The sequence below is a fragment of the Diadema setosum genome, chromosome 10 (genome assembly GCF_964275005.1).
Source record: "Diadema setosum chromosome 10, eeDiaSeto1, whole genome shotgun sequence".
Lineage (NCBI taxonomy): Eukaryota > Metazoa > Echinodermata > Echinoidea > Diadematoida > Diadematidae > Diadema > Diadema setosum.
The window spans coordinates 7773376-7792320 of NC_092694.1; the positions used below are offsets into that span (position 1 = coordinate 7773376).

The window sequence follows — 18945 nt, forward strand, 5'->3', positions numbered from 1 at the left end:
AATTAAGAGCTGATTCCGAAAGAGCAGACTTTTAACCCTAAAAAGACTGGGCTATTTTGGTAGCTCAAAAGACTGGGGGGGGGGGGGGGGGGGGGGCCTAAAGGGCCCCCCCTTAAGATCTCGCGTGGATCGCGCGATCGCCGCGGAAATTTGCACAATGGTAGTGTGCGATGTAATCTACAAGATCGTATATTTAAATTTTACAAAATAGTCTTCTTTTATTTTATTTTGATTAATTATGCTAATTTATGCGAGAAATCAGACTCTTTGATCTAAATCAGTAAATAAAGCTCCAAAAGTGCTCATTTTTGGTCTAATTATTCTTTGTGGCATTCTTAGCAAATTTACTTGAAAAAAAATTCGGTATCAAATCAATTTCTTATCTATTTTATTGTTTTATGAATTTCTTATGTATTTCCTTGTTTTTTCGACCTTTTGTTTTTGTCGTTTTTTTAAACAAAATTTGTGGCAGACACTTTTTGAAGCATAATACTCCTAAAACATATTAATTTTAGCCATTGAGAGTAAAAATAAGCATATTTATATGAACCATGTGAAAAAACTCAATTTGCATTGACTTTGTACACAAAATCACATTTTTGAGCCATTTTCGGCCTCACATGCATGTACAAAAAGTTTTGTAACTTCAGAACCGTACCCCCGGGCGTCACAAATTTGGTGTCAAAATGTGCGGGAAACTCGAAAGAAAAAAGTCATAGAACATCGCGGCGAGAGCATTGCGCGTTGCAGAGTTATCGCGCGAAATGTTGAGGGGGGGGGCCTTTTAGGCCCCCCCCCCCCCCAGTCTTTTTAGGGTTAAAGCTTTAAAATAATGTACAGTTCAATTCAAATTGACTCTCATAGCCTATCTAAACACTGGAAAGAAAGCACATTAATTCTAGAAAAGTGTGTACTCAGAAAAAAGACTATAAAGTATAGGTCTACTTCACCACTTAATCTTCTAACAAGCCCTGCTTGCAGCAGTTCAGTTGTATCACAGAACATCCTACCGTACAAAGATTTTTGCTCTAAAGCTGCAATATACGGAGATAACACTATTTTCTCAATAAACTGTTATAGTAGACCTTTTAATCTAGAAAGGGTTTTAATAAATCTATTGCCGACATTTTGTATATATCATTGATTGTATTGATTAGCATTTTCATGTTGGCTATTTTATCTCTAACTCACATTTTAGAAGTATGTTGAAACATTATAATTGTTTTTCCTGTATTTTGATTTTTTGGGGGGGTTGCTTTTATTTTTCCATTTTTCAAAAATATAAATCTGCAAATGTCATCCTGTGGCTTTTAAGTCCTTCTGCCGGGCAGGTGACAAATCACCATGCCAGTCTCAAACTAGCTACACAGCCATGGTGAGGTAGAAAGTGACCTATCGTAGATGATGACCGATTCTCACCTTGCCATCCTTGGTGAACTGGATGGCGAGGAGGTTGGAGGCATCAAGAACACGCTCCTCCAGCTTGGCTACAGCATCACCTAGGCTGGGTTGCTTAGTAACGTTGACCGCGTTGCCCTGCACCTTAGGCAAGCCCAGCATCTCAAAGTAGATGGTGAGGATGTCTTCATCACCCTCCACTGCCTGTATGTGTCATAAAACAATTACCAGTTATACCCAAGAATATGACAATACAGTGGACTCCCGTTTTAATGAAGTCCGGCTGTTCTCTTTCATTATAGCAAAATTTCATTATAACCAAACAAATAAACAATAAAAATACATAAATGTGGATAATGTTGCGGCCTGAATTTTTATTTCCCATGTAACTGGAATTTTGTTAGAACTGTGTTCGTTATAACGGGAGTGCACTGTACTTCCTTTTTACTAAGATGCCTAATCAGTATTAGGTTAGTCCAAGTACATCTCTATGTTTTTTTCTTTATTTTTTTTTCCAAATCCCTTTATGGACACATAGTGAAGTGTACAATTGTGATGATTCTGAAATCATTATTCCATCAAGTAATGTATCTTTAATGTTAAGAACATAACTCTATAATAAATTTGGAAAGCACATATTATAAGCATCTATTACAAATGTTCCTGTTGTGTATAAAATCACTACAATTTTCCTGACCACTCTAATAAGAGAGAAAGATACGTCTTTGAGTACCATTCTAAGATTCCCTTTAACATATCACAGATATCTTCTCTCTCTTTTGTCATCTCACAAGAGTACTAAAGATATATCACACTGTGTATGACATAATCTTTGTATGCATAAATATCAGAACTGCATCTTGCTGAACAATGTAAAGGATGACTCTTTGCAATGATGCTAATTATGCAAATATCTCTTGATTATAAAAATCTATGAAAATACACAAACACATGGGAACTGTCGCATTCAGTACATTGTATCTGTGTGCGCATGCATGCTTTGTCATATGGAAATTTTCAATAAATGGAGAAAGTAGCAAAGGAAGCTATTCGTCGCTGGGGCGACAAGACCTCGTATCTCAAAAAGGTCAAATGTTCAGGAGAGCCAAAAAACGTGGCGGCCAAAGCACTATACTGAATGGGATAGCCGTTCCTTTGACATGCCGTGGTGGCTTCATTTTTGGGGTAAGACAGCTGGGATTTGGACAGGACATCACTTAACCGATTATTTGACCGCTAATGCAAAAAAGTCATTTTCACCAAAATTTGAGATACAGGTCTTGTCACCCCAGCGACGTATTATTGTTCAAATCACAGTTTCAATGAATTAAAGGGTGGCTATTTGGTAAATCAGACTTTGAAGAGTAAGCTACAGCATGGACTATTCAATAACTTTGATGAAAAAGATAAAAGAATGAATTGAATACCTACAATGAAAAATTTACTCACATAGAGGTTTTGCAATGCGGCTGGCTGGAAGACCTGAGGCATTGGCCAAGGCATGTTGGGCAGCACTGTAGAACGTATGTGAGTTGTTCACCACATAGTTTTCATAGTTGTCTGAAGAAGAGAGAAAAAAAAAAGTGAATGAATGGTTAACACATTGAGGACGATTCCCGAGTATACTAGGGCAAGCGTCTATGGAAATGCGTCTTGTAGAAAAACCAAACCATCCTCAACGGGTTAACAGCACAATATCTGAGACAAATACATGATTGTACAAACAAATGATGTATGTAAACATATGCATAATATGGAAATTTTAAATTACCATAACAACAACAAAACAAAAATCATCAGGAAAAGATAATAATAATGTCCAGGTCTGATCCTGAAACAAGAGTTTTCAGTATCAAAAATGACACATGTATGTTACTCATCAAAATAGGAAGGCCTTAATAAACCACAAACTGAAATCTAAACTCCTCCATCTACCAAAATTACTTCTGAAAAGTGCTTTGACACTGAATGGCGGTCTTTTGACTCATTCCCAAACTGTGTCCACCCAAAAGGAGATCTCCATTTCCATACTACACCATCAGATTTTCCTGAAATTTTGACTGTTGAACCTCAAGAGCACAGTATTCATGATTACCTCAGAATAACATAAATAAAGCCCTAAGCTTATCAGTCATTTCTAGCTGCTGTCAAAGTAACTGTCATTACAGCAAAATCCTAGAATAGAGGCACTAAAATTGACATCTCTCTATAAATCATCGCTTGGAAACACATGAGACAAATTTGATAATATAATTTTGTGATACAGTGGACTCCCATTAAAACGAAGTCCTTGGGATTGAAAGTTTTCTTTTGTTGTATCACATTTTGTCATTACCGAACAAATAATTAATAAAAAAGCATAGAGCAGATAATGTTGCGGCCTGTTTTTTTTTTTTTTTTTTACTTCGTTATAACCAGCATTTCGTTATAACTACGTTCGTTATAAAAGGAGTGCTAGTAAACTGTCATAATGGCAGTACACTGTGACTATACAATCAATCTCATAGCTCTGAACTGCAGTCAGAGCAAACGATAATCATTGCAGCTTATATATCTACTACAAAGGTAATCCTTTCACCACATAGACCTCTTGCATCCCAAACTTCTTGAAACAACAATTGCTGCTGTTTTTGTTTTTTTTGTGTGTTTTTTTTTTCCTCACTACGAGGCCTTCCTACCTTGCCAAGAATGTCCACAGATGCATACTTGCTGTCCGACTCGTCAAAACAAGTGTGGACGTCAAAGACAAACCCAGGGAATGAAGTAGGAAAAGTGAAACATACTCTGATGCATTTCCCAGTGGTGCTCTACTCCATTTTCCTTCAGGAGAAAATAACGATATGAAAGAAATTTACAGTAAAACCTAAATAATAGCAGGATTGTAACTAACAAAACAACAGATATCACCAAAACAATTTGACAAGATTGTTATGAAATAGACAGTATGGCATATATAACATGTTAGTTAAAGTAATTGAATTTTACCAAAAAAACCCTCATCCACAATGAAACAACTTCAAAAACATATATGCATGAATTTCACGCTGCCTGGATAAACCGGTAAAACTAAAGTATTTGTAGTCATGCACTGCATATTGTATGTCTTCCTTGCCCCCCCCCCCCCCCCCCCCCACGGAAAACGCAGTAACTGACATTTTTATGAATGTTTACTTTTTTGCAAAAATGAATAGTTTACCCAATGCTCTCCAATGTTAATAGGTCAGTTTTGCAACAAAAAAAAAAAAATGAAAATGACCAAAAATTTTTCACTTTTGCAAAAAGCAGTAACTGCATCCAGTTGATTTAACTTTGCAAGTTTCCCCACGGAAGAAAGCAGTAACTAACAAAGCCCACGGAAGAAAGCAGTAACTAACAATTTAGTCTAATCATTCAGACTCTGTATAGTCCTTCCTGTATATCTTTTTTTCCCTAATAGTAATACCATTTATTTTTTCTGCTAATTTTTTTTAAACAATGTAAACAGCAGTTTCTTCCATAATTTAGGGGAGTAGATATAAAAAGATTGTTTCGCCAGTAACTTGACTCTGCCCGCAGGGAATCATATGACAAGTTGTAGAAAAAGCTTCTTTCTGGAGACTAGCAAACCTGCCAGACTCAGCGCGCTCAGAGTGCAGAATAATACGCGTGCAGCTAGCTGCATGCGCGTAAATTCTGCAGCATACAGTAACTAGCTAAACACTGCATCACATCACAGTCATCACTTGCACAGTATTGCAGGTCTGGTACAGTCTGAGTGATCATGCCAGTGCTAACCATGCTGTCACACAGTTTCTGCGGTCCAGGCATGCCTGTTAATCTATCGTGAATTGCAGACGGGGTAGCCATGGCTTTGGCCAGAACCAGAAAATCTAGGTGAGCTGAAAATATATTGAAGGGAGATGAGCACTAGTATTAATACACTAACGTTAGTCTAATGTTAGATGTAGGCCCTATAGGTCTACCGCGTATACCAGATCTAAAGTTAAAGAGTAGATCTATTGTTAACTGTTTAGTGTTAGACAAAATGTCAGTAGGCCTAATCTAACGTAATAGATCTAGGTCTAGCACTAACGTTGGGCATAGATCTGTAGTCTAGCTTAAGTGTAACGTCAGAGTTCGACTAGGATCTAAGACGAAGAGACTTGATATTTTATTGTCTAGTCCAGGGTCATGTGTCAGGGGCCAGGCCGGGCACTTCAAAGTTCAATTAGGGTAGGCCTACATGTACCTTATTTTTACACAGAATGCCATTCAATCGACAAGACCTAGTCTAGGTCTAGCGTTAGGTCCTAGATCTTATCGATCTAGACTAACCAGAAAGTAGAAGAACTTTATAACCTGGTGGTGGTAACAATTCTCCTCCTATGGTCATGTGACATGTGCAGTTACTGCTTTTTTCCATGGGGAAAACAGCAGACTGCTGGCCGTCTGCAGTTACTGCTTTTTTCCGTGGGGAAACTACCCAGAATCAAGGGTGAGCCACCGCAGTAACTGCATTTTCCTAAATAACATTTAAAAAATAACGGAAACATATTTTTTTCCTAGGTATTGTTAGACAACTAGGTATGGTGCATAATCATACCACAAAATTATTTTTGAATGTTTCTGTGTTTTTAAAGAATCTGCAAAAAACACAAAATTGCATTTATCTCAGCTTAGCAGCTATGCAGTTACTGCTTTCTTCCGTGGGGGGGGGGGGGGGGGGGGCAGCGAGGTTTGAGTTGGACCAACAAGAATCACATGATGCATTAAACGTTCTGGGAGATCTTCTTCTGGGGTATGACATACAGAACGCCAATACGTAGCCATGTTAAACTACACTTTGTTCAATGATTGGCACAAATGCTAAAAAGTTGTCGTTGTTTGTTTGTTTTTTTGTGCTGTTTGTTTGTTTTTCTTTCATGTTTTTTTTTTTCCAGATTGGCACAGATGTCTTGGAATGAACTGTCAATGAATAGAAATTACCTAATTCTCTTATCCCCTTTGTGTTGTGACGGTCATGTTGGACTGAGACACATTTCTGTGTACATCTGAGTGAGCTTCCTAATATACAACAAGCTGAAGTTTGGATGGCTTTGTACAATACTGAATGGTGATGAAAAAGTTTGGCAAGTTGAGCTCAGTGCCTGGGCACATGAAAAGTTAATGTATAACAAGGAATGTGGGCAGCAAATATTCGCGAAATTAATATGCAAGCAAAAGTTCTCATCTACACTATGCATCGAAGGTAGGCCATCAGCTTCAATATTTGAACATTTCATGCTGTGAAAATATAGTGCTTTACAGTATAGGCAGCATGACTGAAACACTCCCAAGAATAGAGGGAATATTCTAGTTTCAGTTTATCATGGAAACATACACAGAATGACAGCAATGCACATAGAGAATAAACACAACAAAACAAACACACAAACAAACACACAAAAACAACCATGGCATGTCTAGTGCGGTGACACGATATTTGCTCCTGCAAGAATTGCTCCGATCTCAATTTCTCCAAGGACTATTTAGGGTTAGGGTAATGGTTGTGATGGGTTTTACATTTTATAGTTTTATGTGAAAATTTGTGAGTAGACATTATGTTCAGCTGAGCATGAAGATATCTCATGGGGGTAATTGTCGCAGGAGCAAATGTCATGGAACCATCAAGTGCTTGCTTACCCACACATAATGCATTCAATATTAAAGGGATGGTGTAGTTTTGGCTGTGGTTTTTATATTAGGACCACTTCGTTTTGGATACCTCGGCAATGTCAAAGCCAATTTTCATAAAATAAACATTGAATTTCGCTTACAATTGTATGCTCTTTTATATTTCCTAAGTAGTTTCTTATTATCAAACACAAACCTGAAGCCCCATCTCAGCAAACAAATCCATCCTTTTAAGATGAGGATATCAAAAAAAAAAAAAAAAAAAAAGGAAAAAGAAAGAGAAAAACAGCACAAAATGTGTCTTACCATCCACTTGCCTTGGTAGTTCAATTTCAGTGGCATCTGATGGACTCTATTACCATGAGAGTTATCACCAGACCAGTTACCCTGCAGAGTGACACAAAATCAATTCTTACTTCTCTGGCGTCAGCAAACAACACAAAAACATCACAAAATGGTTTTACCTCAAGTTTAACAATTTCAATAAACTGCTTGAAAGACAATCAGTCTACTGAAATGAATAGTTTGCAATAAATACTTAAGTCAACTACTCCTACATACTTACATCCGGTACATGTACATTTGTAATTCATTTTCTTTCTTTTTTTTTCCCTACCATTTTTCATTCCTTGATCTTTTTCCCCCTCCCTTTTTCTATGTTTAATTATCATTTCTGGTAAAACAGGTATGAATACAATCATTTTAAAAGTAGACACATCTTAAATCTATTTATGAGCAATAAATAAAAAAAAACAAAACAAAAAAAAAAACATGGTTATCAATAGACCAATGGCCACCCCCATACATAGGAACAATGTATAGGCCATAGGCCTATATATCATACCGAGTTAGGCTAAATTGCGTGGATTTGTCAGTGTACAAATGGATACCAAAGACAGGTATTTAGAAGATTTTGAACATTTAGATATATACAATAGAGAAATGTTCACAATCATATTGAGATGATGTAGAAGAGAATAGATATCAAATACTGTACCAAGAAAGAGTGAAGTGCCTTGCAGAAGTGCAGGTGAGATAGTCCCACATCATGTTGGAGTCAGTGTGCAAGGAGAGATTAGAGCTAGTGACATACACTGCACCATTAGAGAGAAGAGGTGAGGCAGAAAAAAGTTGTCAAAAGTGCACAGCGAATTACAGGATCTGCACTACTTACCTATAAAACCAGAAATTTTTGCAAGCATTAATAATTTTTTGAATTTTACTAAAGCCACAATTTGCAAAATCAAAATGCATGCAAAAGTTTGTGTGTACACTACAGTGCACTCCCATTTCAATGTACACAGTTGTAATGAAATTCTCGTTACAATGTAATCACAACTCAGGCCCTAAAATGACCATCTACCTTACATACAGGACCCATGTATCTCAGTACATTTTGTTGTATACTGTTCAGTTTTTAACCCGTTGAGGATGGACTGATTTTGCTATAACACTCATTTCCTATAGACACCTGCCGGAGTATTCTCGAGACTCGTCTTCAATGGGTTAAAGAAATTTCAAAAGGAACTGCCAGTCCAGAGGATTTTGTTGTAATGGGAGTGCACTATTCATGCACTGAATGCCTGTGGCAATTCACAAAAATGTAAAGTCTTGAATATTTCTGGTTTACAGTATGCAAGACAGCTACGCCAATTGCAAACTTCCATTGGATAGATTTGGCATTAGTGCTTCCTGGGCATTTGTACAATACTGCTGACATAATATCTATGACATTAATCAATTTTAGTACACTGAGGGAAGAGAAATACATATCACCGAATGGAAGAGAAGGAATCTTGGATGAATGCAAGATGATGAAAGAAAAGAAAAAGTGTGAAACATTGTAACAAGCTGTTACTTCATAATGCATTGCAATTAGTTTACTGCTAGGTTACCACATGAGACATTCACATTTTAATACTGTACTAAATGCTGTGCCAATATGTAGTCATATACATGTACATGCCATCTTTGATCTCACAATAACTCCCAAGGTTAGGTTCCAAGGCAGTGGATAAACTCAATGCTCAATAAGCTACATTGACTCCCTTGATGCCTCAAAAAACAACAACAACAACAACAACAAAACAAAAAAGCAAAAAAAGCAGCATTTTTAGCCGTGTTGTGAACAATATAACCAGAATAAGTAAAGAAAGAGCAAAGAATTTGGACACATACAGATGTGCAATTATGATACTAAATAATAATAAATAATAACAAATTATACTAGTGACAAAAAAGAAACACCTTAAAAATACAATAAAAAACAATAGGAATAGATGATATCATAGAGCACAAAACACCATATAATTTGTATTTGTTTTCAACAGAAGAACAAAAACTATAAAATTGATATAGACCCCATTTACAGTACGAGGCTCGGCGGCGGCCCAGCCCACCTTCATTTCAGTGTAAACGCGCAAAAGGCCAAATGTGAGGCCAAAATTGGCCTCGCATTTGGCCTCGCTCTGGAGGTGGTCTCGGCCGCGGCCGAGCCGCGGCCGAGCCCAGCCTTTTCTCAGTGTAAACGCAAACTGGGCCAAATGCGCGGCCAATTTTAGTCTGGCTTCAAAACCCTCTGCCTGTATCTTTCGCTATTCAGGATATTAACCCCCTCAACGTCAAAAACTAGTATAGTCTAAGGTGGTTTTGTCCTGCAAAGGATTTTTTCCTTCGGCAAAGGCCTTTGCCAGAACGGCGACTTTTTCGCCACGGAATTCAGTCGGCAAAGGGTCTGAAAACCAGACAATACCAAACTGCGTTTGTTTACAAGCAGAGCGCCACTACGTCAAAATATTGAAAGGTTCGAATCAAAAGCGCGGCCGAGCCCTGCAGTGTAAACGGACAAAATTGCGAGGCTCGGTCTCGCAATTGAGGCTGGGCTCGGCCGCGGCCCCGCACTGTAAACGGGGTCTTAGTTCACGAAAAGTGATGCATGTTTAATAGTAGTCAAGGAGGGTGTTAATAGTAACTACATGTACATGTGTTTACTCTGCTGTGCTTGTTCATGCTATTCATATTTCTGCACATTTTTAACATGTTTAAGAAATAAAAATGACTAAGGTGTTTAACAGAAAACTATATGAGGGATTTAGGCTACATGTCACACAGTAAATGTATTACACCACTGACACACTGTCATCAATCCCCGCAAAGTGAACCCACAAAAAGAGGTCAAACGTATACAATGACTTGTATAGAGCATAAACTAATAATATAGATGTGTTGTAAGCTATAAGCACGAACACTTATTGGAGCATGCCAGGACAGAAATACCCTTGTACCATACGCCAATGCTACATTCACGTGAAGACACAGATGAACAGCTGTGTATGCTATGTTTATTACAGTATGTATTAGTAGCAATGTTCACACGAGGAAGGAGAGGTCATCAACTTGAAAAAGAACACAGAGAATAATATGCAATACATCAGGACATATAATATTATTTCTAATCATCCACTACCCAACTAGGTTTCAGGCAGAGGCCCAATACTTTCAGGTAAACGCTTTATATTCATTAACTTTTTGTTTCATAAGACAAGAGGGAAAATATTGTAGCTAGTGGGCCTCTATCACCCTCATGCAAGGATAGTATTGATGTCATAAGTTTCAAAATATCACGATCTTTTCAGAGTTACAATGAACACTCATTTTCTCGAATGATCTTTGGAACAATATTGAATACAGCTCCATTCAAGAATCTAGATCATATTTTGAATTTGACAATATTCAGGAGTTAATATAGCGTCTGAGGGTAACCCCATTACGGATATGATTCGTGCTAGGCCTTTCACAAAATAAGATCTTTTTCTTTTTTTTCCTCACCATCTCAGAAAATCAATGTGGCACTGACCATCAAAAAAATCCTCAATAAAAATCAAACAGAAAAGTAAGGAAATATTCTGTGCATGCTTCTTGAATATTTTCATTGTGGTACACACAACTGGAAAACAAAGACACAATCCTACAGCAGTACAAGTAAAAGCAAGAAGTACAGATTTGCAGAAGCATATTAAAAGACAGAAATAAATCTGTCTGGGAACAATATTCGACTGACCCTTGCAAAAAAGTATTCCATGGTGCCGTTCCAGGAGTGGGTGCCATTGGAATGTGAGCTCTGAGTGATCCAGGCCTCGGCTTCAATGTCGCGAATTGTGGTCTTTGGAGTAGGAGAGAAAACAAACAGACAAATATATTACACATTTCCTTCAATTGCCAAATTTAGCTTAAACAAAGGTCCGAATTCACAAAGGTGGTACAATTGAAACCATGGTTTAAACCATGGTTTATGCAATTTCTTCTGCGTAGATACAATTGACAGATTGCGTACACCAACAGACGTCCATAAGCAAGCGAGCATTGCTTTGAGCATGTCAAAGGTATTCCTATTTCCCGCTAACTATAGACCATGGCACAAGGTCTATGTTAAAACTACCTTCGTGAATTCAGGCCAAAATGTTTCAAAAATCCATGAATTGTTGTATTATACAATACACACAGTTACACAGAAATAGATAATTATTCAAAGTACATAAACCAATGTTTTGATCTGTTTGACGCAGGGTTCTAGTCGTCATGCAATTAATTCTTATGCACATGCTGTGGCTAAATTCATGTGCTTTACAAGCATTTCTTTACAACTGATTGACAAATTGTCCCACATTGTGACATTTGCACCGAAGAATTTCATTAATTTGAAAGCATTTCTTTGTGTAAAAAGCCCGCTGGCTTCAGTCATGAAAGAAGCCATAGAGAGAATGTTCTGACAACCAGAAAAGCGATCATTTCTACATTACGTACATTGCCTTCATAGATCCAGTTGGAGTTGTTGTGCAGGATGAAATTATACGGCGATCGGAGAGAGACATGTTTGCCATCCAGGGACTCGGCATCCCGGAAGAAAGAATGCACAGGGATCGGCCCAACGCTGCACTTCTCCGTGTCATAGTTAATTTTGTATGACAATCCTGCAAATACAGATATCAAAGTAAAGGTTATTCACCAAGTCACTTCTCCGTGTCATAGTTAATTTTGTATGACAATCCTGCAAATACAGATATCAAAGTAAAGGTTATTCACCAAGTCAATTTATCTCTCTTACAATGTATTTCTTTTCAGTACAGTACCTGAATACCCTCTAAGTGTATGATGATGTATGACAGTCCTGCAATAGGTATATTTGAGTAAAGGTTATTCAACAAGATGATTTATCTCTCCTTTCTTTTAAATACCTGTATACCCCTCTAAGTGTATGATGGTGTATGAGAGTCCTGCAATAGATACATCACAGTAAAGTGTATTCACGAAGGCAATCACACATCTCTTTTCAATACCTGTGTATCATCTAGAAAGGGTTGCGCCATTAGTGGGTAAAGTACATCAATAGTCCCTGCAGACTGTAACAGACCCATGGACATACAGTGCAATTATAAGACTACACAATGTTAAAGGTGTTTGCACATTTGTGCAAAACCAAAACATTTATGTATATTATGCGGATTAATGTGAAAGCAGAAATGATAGAACATAACAGTGTAGTTCAAGGAAAATCAGTCAATCTGTAAAAAGACATAGGCATATAAGTTATGTACAGTTCTAGTGGCGCCGGTGCTGGATGAGGAGACTACATACAATGTAGGCCTACAGATAACATAAAGAGAACTTAACACATACAACTGTATTTTCTAGCATGGTAAGAAATTCCTCTTTCAGAAAACAAGGGAAATTGCATCAACCACAGTATATATCAGTATGTTTACTTTTCATAAAATATGAAATTTTATGTCAACCATCTGTTCTTTTTCAATCTGCTGTCACAAACTCATTCTCCTGATATGACACTGAACAATGCAGTCATACCGTTAACATAATCATGATTATGCAGACATGGGTGATACTGACATCTTATAATTGATAGACAGGTGTATAATAAACCAAGTTTGGCTGCCAACATGCATGCAATGTTCACCTGTATGTAAAGATATCCCCTTCTGTTTTGATGGATTGTACTCTGTTATTAAAGCTCACGGTAAAGACCCCCCCCCCCCCCCCTCCACCCGACATGAAGGATCTCTCTTGGCTTTGAGTTTTATTACTTTTTTGTTTTGTTTTGTTGTTCTTTCAAGTACAAACCTGCATTAAAGTCGTGCACCTCTCTGATCGTCGTTCCATTCTGATCCTTTCCCCATGGCTGATACATGTAGGCCACCAGCTTGGCTTTGTAGCTGTAATGCTCCTATATACCAACAACAAAACACACAACAATTCAACAAAACAAGATAAGATGCAAAAATAAAAACAACTCAATATTTACCCTGGTATGAGGATGATACCCGAAGTGTCAACCTTTTTGTTATATCTACACACATTTTAATAACTTGAACACATGACAGTCTGTCATTAAGAAGGCATTTAAAATGACATACATGTACATGTATTGTACAACTATGTAAGTGTAAGGCACACATAATCTGACTCTCACCAAGATCTAAAGGGACAGACAGCATGGATAATATCTTTGCTACGAACTGAAACTATATCTGGACGTTGCGATACAATGGTCCCGATAACACATGGTATCTCATGTTGGAGAATTACATAAGTAAGAATAAGATTTTCACCTTTCACGTACATAATGATTATATTTTCATAACCAAGCTTAGCTTCTTAAAGCCTCACTGTGCACAGCAAGACATGCGTTTTTAATAAATTGGTTATTTCATCATAACGGCACCATATATATAATTTTGATTCCTTTCTATATAACTGATTTATTGTCTGAAAATAACATGCAAAAGATTGATAAACATTTGATTATTCATATCATTATGTTCTTCCATGGCTTAACACCTGACCCCTCTTCTTTTTGGCTCCTTTTTCTTTTTCTTTTTCTTTCTTCTTTTTACGAGGTACATAAAAGAATAAACCCTCCTTGAGGTCTACTTTTTCATAATTGCAGTTAGCCCAGATGTCCTTACACAAACAGACAATAAGTGCAGATCACCTATCTCCTTTAATCCCCCTCTGTATAACAATAGCATTCATGAGAGGCCATCACATTGTATATAAACAAGACTAAGTGGATTTGTCTAGAACTCACAATACAGCCAAGTTTTGAAGAAACCTTCAAACAGAAAAAATGTGCTAATAATAGACCCAAATAGGGTTATACAGCTATAATGTAATACCTTGTTATTCCTAAACAGTCTATCATTCAGTTGCTCAACCTATCATTACGAATGTACTATATGTGACCGTGCATCACAAAACGAACAAAAAGTTGCACACACTGATTTTGTGTGAGGACTGAAAATAGGTGAAATGGGTCAACCTAGTCGATCTTGACTTTTTCATATTTTCTGAAATAACAAGTCTTCGTCTACATTATGCTAAAAGTTGGGATCATAAAACGGGCAGGAAAGTGTGTTTTTAGCAGTTTGATTAGGTGTGTCTTTACAGTCCCCTTTTCATGTCACATGAGTCCAACATCGCGTGGCTTTGGGACAATTTTAGAATCTAAGAGATTGCCTGAGCCAAATGACAGACTAATGCAATGATCATGTCCCTAGCAATAAATTGAAAAATCAGTAATATACACACCCTTGTAAAGTGAGTCACATGGTACTTTGGAATCACAGACTCCACATCCACAGAGAAGACGTCCGGGAAGTCTGGGAAAGCCTTCACACGCTTGTAACCAGGGCACACGACACCGAGTGGGGGCTGTGGGGATGTAAAGTTTGATAGAACAGAGACGTAATCGTGAAACAAAAGCTGCTCTGTCAGGACCTACAGTAATACAGCCGATGAGGCAGATAAAATGTAGTGGATATTTGTAGTGATAATCATAACTCCACTATAAACATGTGCAGTGAGTTTCTAGATCTGAATTCATACTTGGAAACATGAACTTTCATAATTTTACAAAATATCTACCGTTGTGGTATTGGTCAACTCTCTTCCACAACTGCCTGTAGACACATATATTAGTGCATTCTACATATTATATACCAGTTGCAAAATTCATTTATCGTAGACTTATTCATAAGACACTGTGATTAGTTTCTATTAGTAGCTTCGTAAACTAATGCCTAGTATCACATCATCATCTACCTAACATTTCCGCTTTTCAGTTTGGATCTTTTTTTTTGCCATGGAGACTTTTAAAAGGGCTACATTACATATAACAGAGTTGCTTGTTTAATCTGTTGTAGAATTCCACATGAGTGAACATCAAAATAACACACACTAATCAACTTCTAATGGATATAAATATGTCATAGTATCTCATTTGGGAGAAAGACTTGCAATATAATGTATTCACAGTTTGACATCATGCATACATACAAATGTAAGAAATCACCACAGACATGAAATCCTTTAATAGTACTGCAGACAAAATTGTTTATGAGCATATTCTGTCAATCACATCTGGCAAGCCATTTTCTCAAGTGGTCAAATTTGCAATCGAAACCACATCCTGTGAATAAGATTTATATTTCAAAGTACTGTACCGTGGTATGTGGGAATTTTCCTACTTGGAAGATGGCAAATGTTTCATTCGTGCCACAGGAAACCATGTTTTGGCATAGTACAATGTATGTCATTGTACACTTTCCCCCCACCATTAGACTTGTAAAATTTATGGAGAGAAAAACACCTTCATATGGCATACAGAATTTTCGTTGTACCATGGGGAAAATAGCACAGTAGTATAATAGCACTGTCTTTTCTGGACTCTGCATTTATCCACATACATTTATACAACATACACCTGTTGCAGCATGGTTCATCAACCTCATGTGGTGAAGATGCAAATGCGTGTACTCCTAACTGGTACTTCCATCAAGACCTTTGCTACTAGGAGATATTATTATCCCAGGGGGCTTGACCTGAGCGGCTTTGGCACAATCGATGCAGTGATTCTTGCGAGTTTATTAAATATAGTGGTAACTCTTCATGATGAGGTCGGATACACAGAGCTACCTGATATAACAATATGATTTTGCAGCAACCTGTTCCCATTCCTTTTACAGCCCTCATATAACAAGATACCCAATATATAAAAAGCATATTTCAGTGGTCTCAAGCGGTGTATTATGAGGTTCCTTTGTTACATACAATCTGTACCTCAAATATTCTTTCATAGTCGAGAGGTCCCGGCTTCATGTCGAAAATCTCGTAGTTGTGGGAGAAGGTATGCCTCTCATCACTTGTTCCATTGTACCCTGACAAAACAAACAGCAAACAGTGGTTTAGCAGTGTGTGGCAGCCATCATCTTCCCAACACCACATTGGAGAAAAAAAGAAAAGGATGACGCTCCTTTGACAGGGCACTCAGGCAGCATGTTGTAATATTAGGGAGCTTTAGATTTTAGACGCATGGCCGTTCAAAGGAAAAAAGCATGTTCTGAGCGCGTGTAAAGTCAATCTATTTTTAGCTTGCGTCGCCTGAGTTTTTCACTATGCGTACTGGGCTATTTTCATGTCCGCACAGTTTGCAACGTAGAGAGCTACTTCATGCACTGATCACATGGGGGCGCGATTTTATTTTTTATACGTTGCGTCCCAGCGTAATCTAAAGCTACTTTTCCACACGACGCAGGGAGGGGAGAACGTCCAGCGCAAGCGTCGGCTCAAACATCCGCGCGTCAAAATCTAAAGCTCCCTATTGTACTTTTGTCCAAACTCATACACTCAGATTGAATGTTTTAGAAATATATGCATATATCAATTTACAAACAAACCCATAAAAAAACAAATAAGAAATAACCGTCATTTTTTGTAATACAAAAAACTTTCCATTTTACGGGTAATAACAAAGTCAGCAAAGAGTCATACAAATATCAAACAATCTGAATGAATATCCTGCTTTTGACAAAGATGGCATTGAGTTCCAAAGTTGAGCATTCAAATAACAGGATATTGCAACATTCTTTGTTCTCATCAAAAGAACATTTCACATATAAAATTCAAGCTCCTTTCTTACTGCTATGACTTTCTATAGCATTAACTTGTCAAGCTTTTTGGTCTTTTGATTTCAAATTCTAAATAATGTATGACTGTCAGTGCAAGGCAATATCATAAATCCCTTTTAAAAGCATGCTCAAGTTACGATATACAGTAAACCTCGCATGAGTCGAAGCTCTCGGGACCGACAAAAATGCGTCGACTTAAGTGAAATTCGACTCTCGCGAGAGTCGATTTTTTTTCGACTCACAGTTATGTACATGTATTATAGTATATTTGCATGCATGTGTGTGTGTGTGTGTGTGTGTGTGCGTGCGTGTGTGCGTTTGCATTCAAATTTGTCTGTTCTTGAAGATAATGTTATTTTGTTCTAAATTGAACATGGAATTTGTATCAATACTAGTAGTTAAACGTAGTTCTGAGAATGTCTACGCTAATGTGGCAATGTGCATGTGCTATGTCTATGGTGCAACATAGGTATAGCCATCTCTGTCAACCTACCCCGAGACAAACACTCTCCCAGGCCCATCCCACCTCCATTGAACAAAACTATACAGCCAGCCGGGCACGCACAAACAAGCTCCGCCCACTTGGCCTGTCACTAAAATATTAAAGCAGCGATTGGTTGACCAAGGAGTTCTGGCTTGATATGGATAAAGTATGGATGTGCTGTGTGTATGGATAAAGTATATGGATCGATGTGCTGTGTGTATACATGTATACATGTGTATGTATTCGACATGCGTGCAGAGCGGTACGGTGAGTGTGCATGCTTACCTGCCAGGGACGGGGTTCTGCGACATGCCGATTTTTTTGTTCTCCTCTAAATGTAATGAGAATGCCAGACAAATCTTCTTCGGCTCAAGTGATGTAAACTACGTGTATTTTGTACAAAAGGGACTGAATGTTTTACTTCGACACAGCCGAAATTCGACTCTCGTACTTCGGCTTATCCAAATATTTCTTAGAGAAAATACATAGGGAAAAATCGGGACTTTTTATTTTGCTTCGAGTTAAGTGATTTTCGACTCACTCGACGTCGACTTATCCGAGGTTTACTGTAGTGGGCTTTTAACCCGTTGAGGACGAGTCCCGAGTATACTCGGACAGGTGTCTATGGGAAATGCGTGTTGTAGCAAAATCAAACCGTCCTCAACGGGTTAAAAATGAGTATAATGTACAGTGTACAGCATACATGTATACGTATACGTGTATTATCTCTTTATTGTTTCAATGAATGGGTACTACGTACATGTATATAAAGGGAAATGCATTCATGAAAGAAAAATCCCACTTGGAATGCTATATTATTTATAAGTGAAAGTCGCCAGATTTCTTACTTGAGCCATTGATCATTGCCCTCATTGGGATTTCAGAAGCGCCGTAGGGCATCTTGTAACCTGGAGCAGAGAAGAAGTAGTCCAGCAGGTACGTGGTGTTGGACCCTTCGTGGTACACACATCGTTGCCAGTGGTTTGCAGCCACTCCCCGGACCAACTCCATGCCGACGTAGGTCTCGTTGAACTCTGAGCCGAACTGGAAGACGGCGTCGGTTCCGTTGATGTGTCCCGTGCCATTTTCAACATGGAAGCCGTAGATACTGAACCCCTTGGAAAGATCCCCAACGGTGCAGTTCACAGGCTCTGTGTCATGTTCAAAAGCACAGTGCTTCATCTCAAAAGTCAAAATTCCTACAGACAATGTAATCACATTGCTGCTAGAACAAAGCTCTACAAAAGAGTTGCCAGTCACTTTCTTTCACCTTACTGAGCATAGATTGAACACATAGCACAACTGGTTTACCTTAGCAATAAATTATGTACCCCAAGTTTGTTTGTTTTTTGTATTATTTCTATTCATTCTCCAAAAAAAAAAAGTAAAAATTGTCATACTTCAATACAAAATTAATGTTTGGTTTTTGTA

The 18945-nt window shown here is 37.9% G+C and overlaps 1 protein-coding gene across 1 annotated transcript in view; it reads right to left on the bottom strand.

The window, feature by feature from the left end:
• LOC140233709 (uncharacterized) overlaps positions 1–18945 on the bottom strand; it is a 38635-nt gene that overhangs the window by 16511 nt on the left and 3179 nt on the right. The window contains exons 3-12 of the mRNA XM_072313809.1: positions 18363–18665; positions 16183–16280; positions 14653–14775; positions 13186–13288; positions 11854–12020; positions 11111–11212; positions 7357–7437; positions 4061–4205; positions 2860–2958; positions 1420–1613 (exon numbers count right to left, since the gene is read on the bottom strand). Of these exons, the coding sequence (XP_072169910.1) occupies positions 1420–1613; positions 2860–2958; positions 4061–4205; positions 7357–7437; positions 11111–11212; positions 11854–12020; positions 13186–13288; positions 14653–14775; positions 16183–16280; positions 18363–18665 (1415 nt within the window). The remainder of the gene's footprint in view (positions 1–1419; positions 1614–2859; positions 2959–4060; positions 4206–7356; positions 7438–11110; positions 11213–11853; positions 12021–13185; positions 13289–14652; positions 14776–16182; positions 16281–18362; positions 18666–18945) is intronic.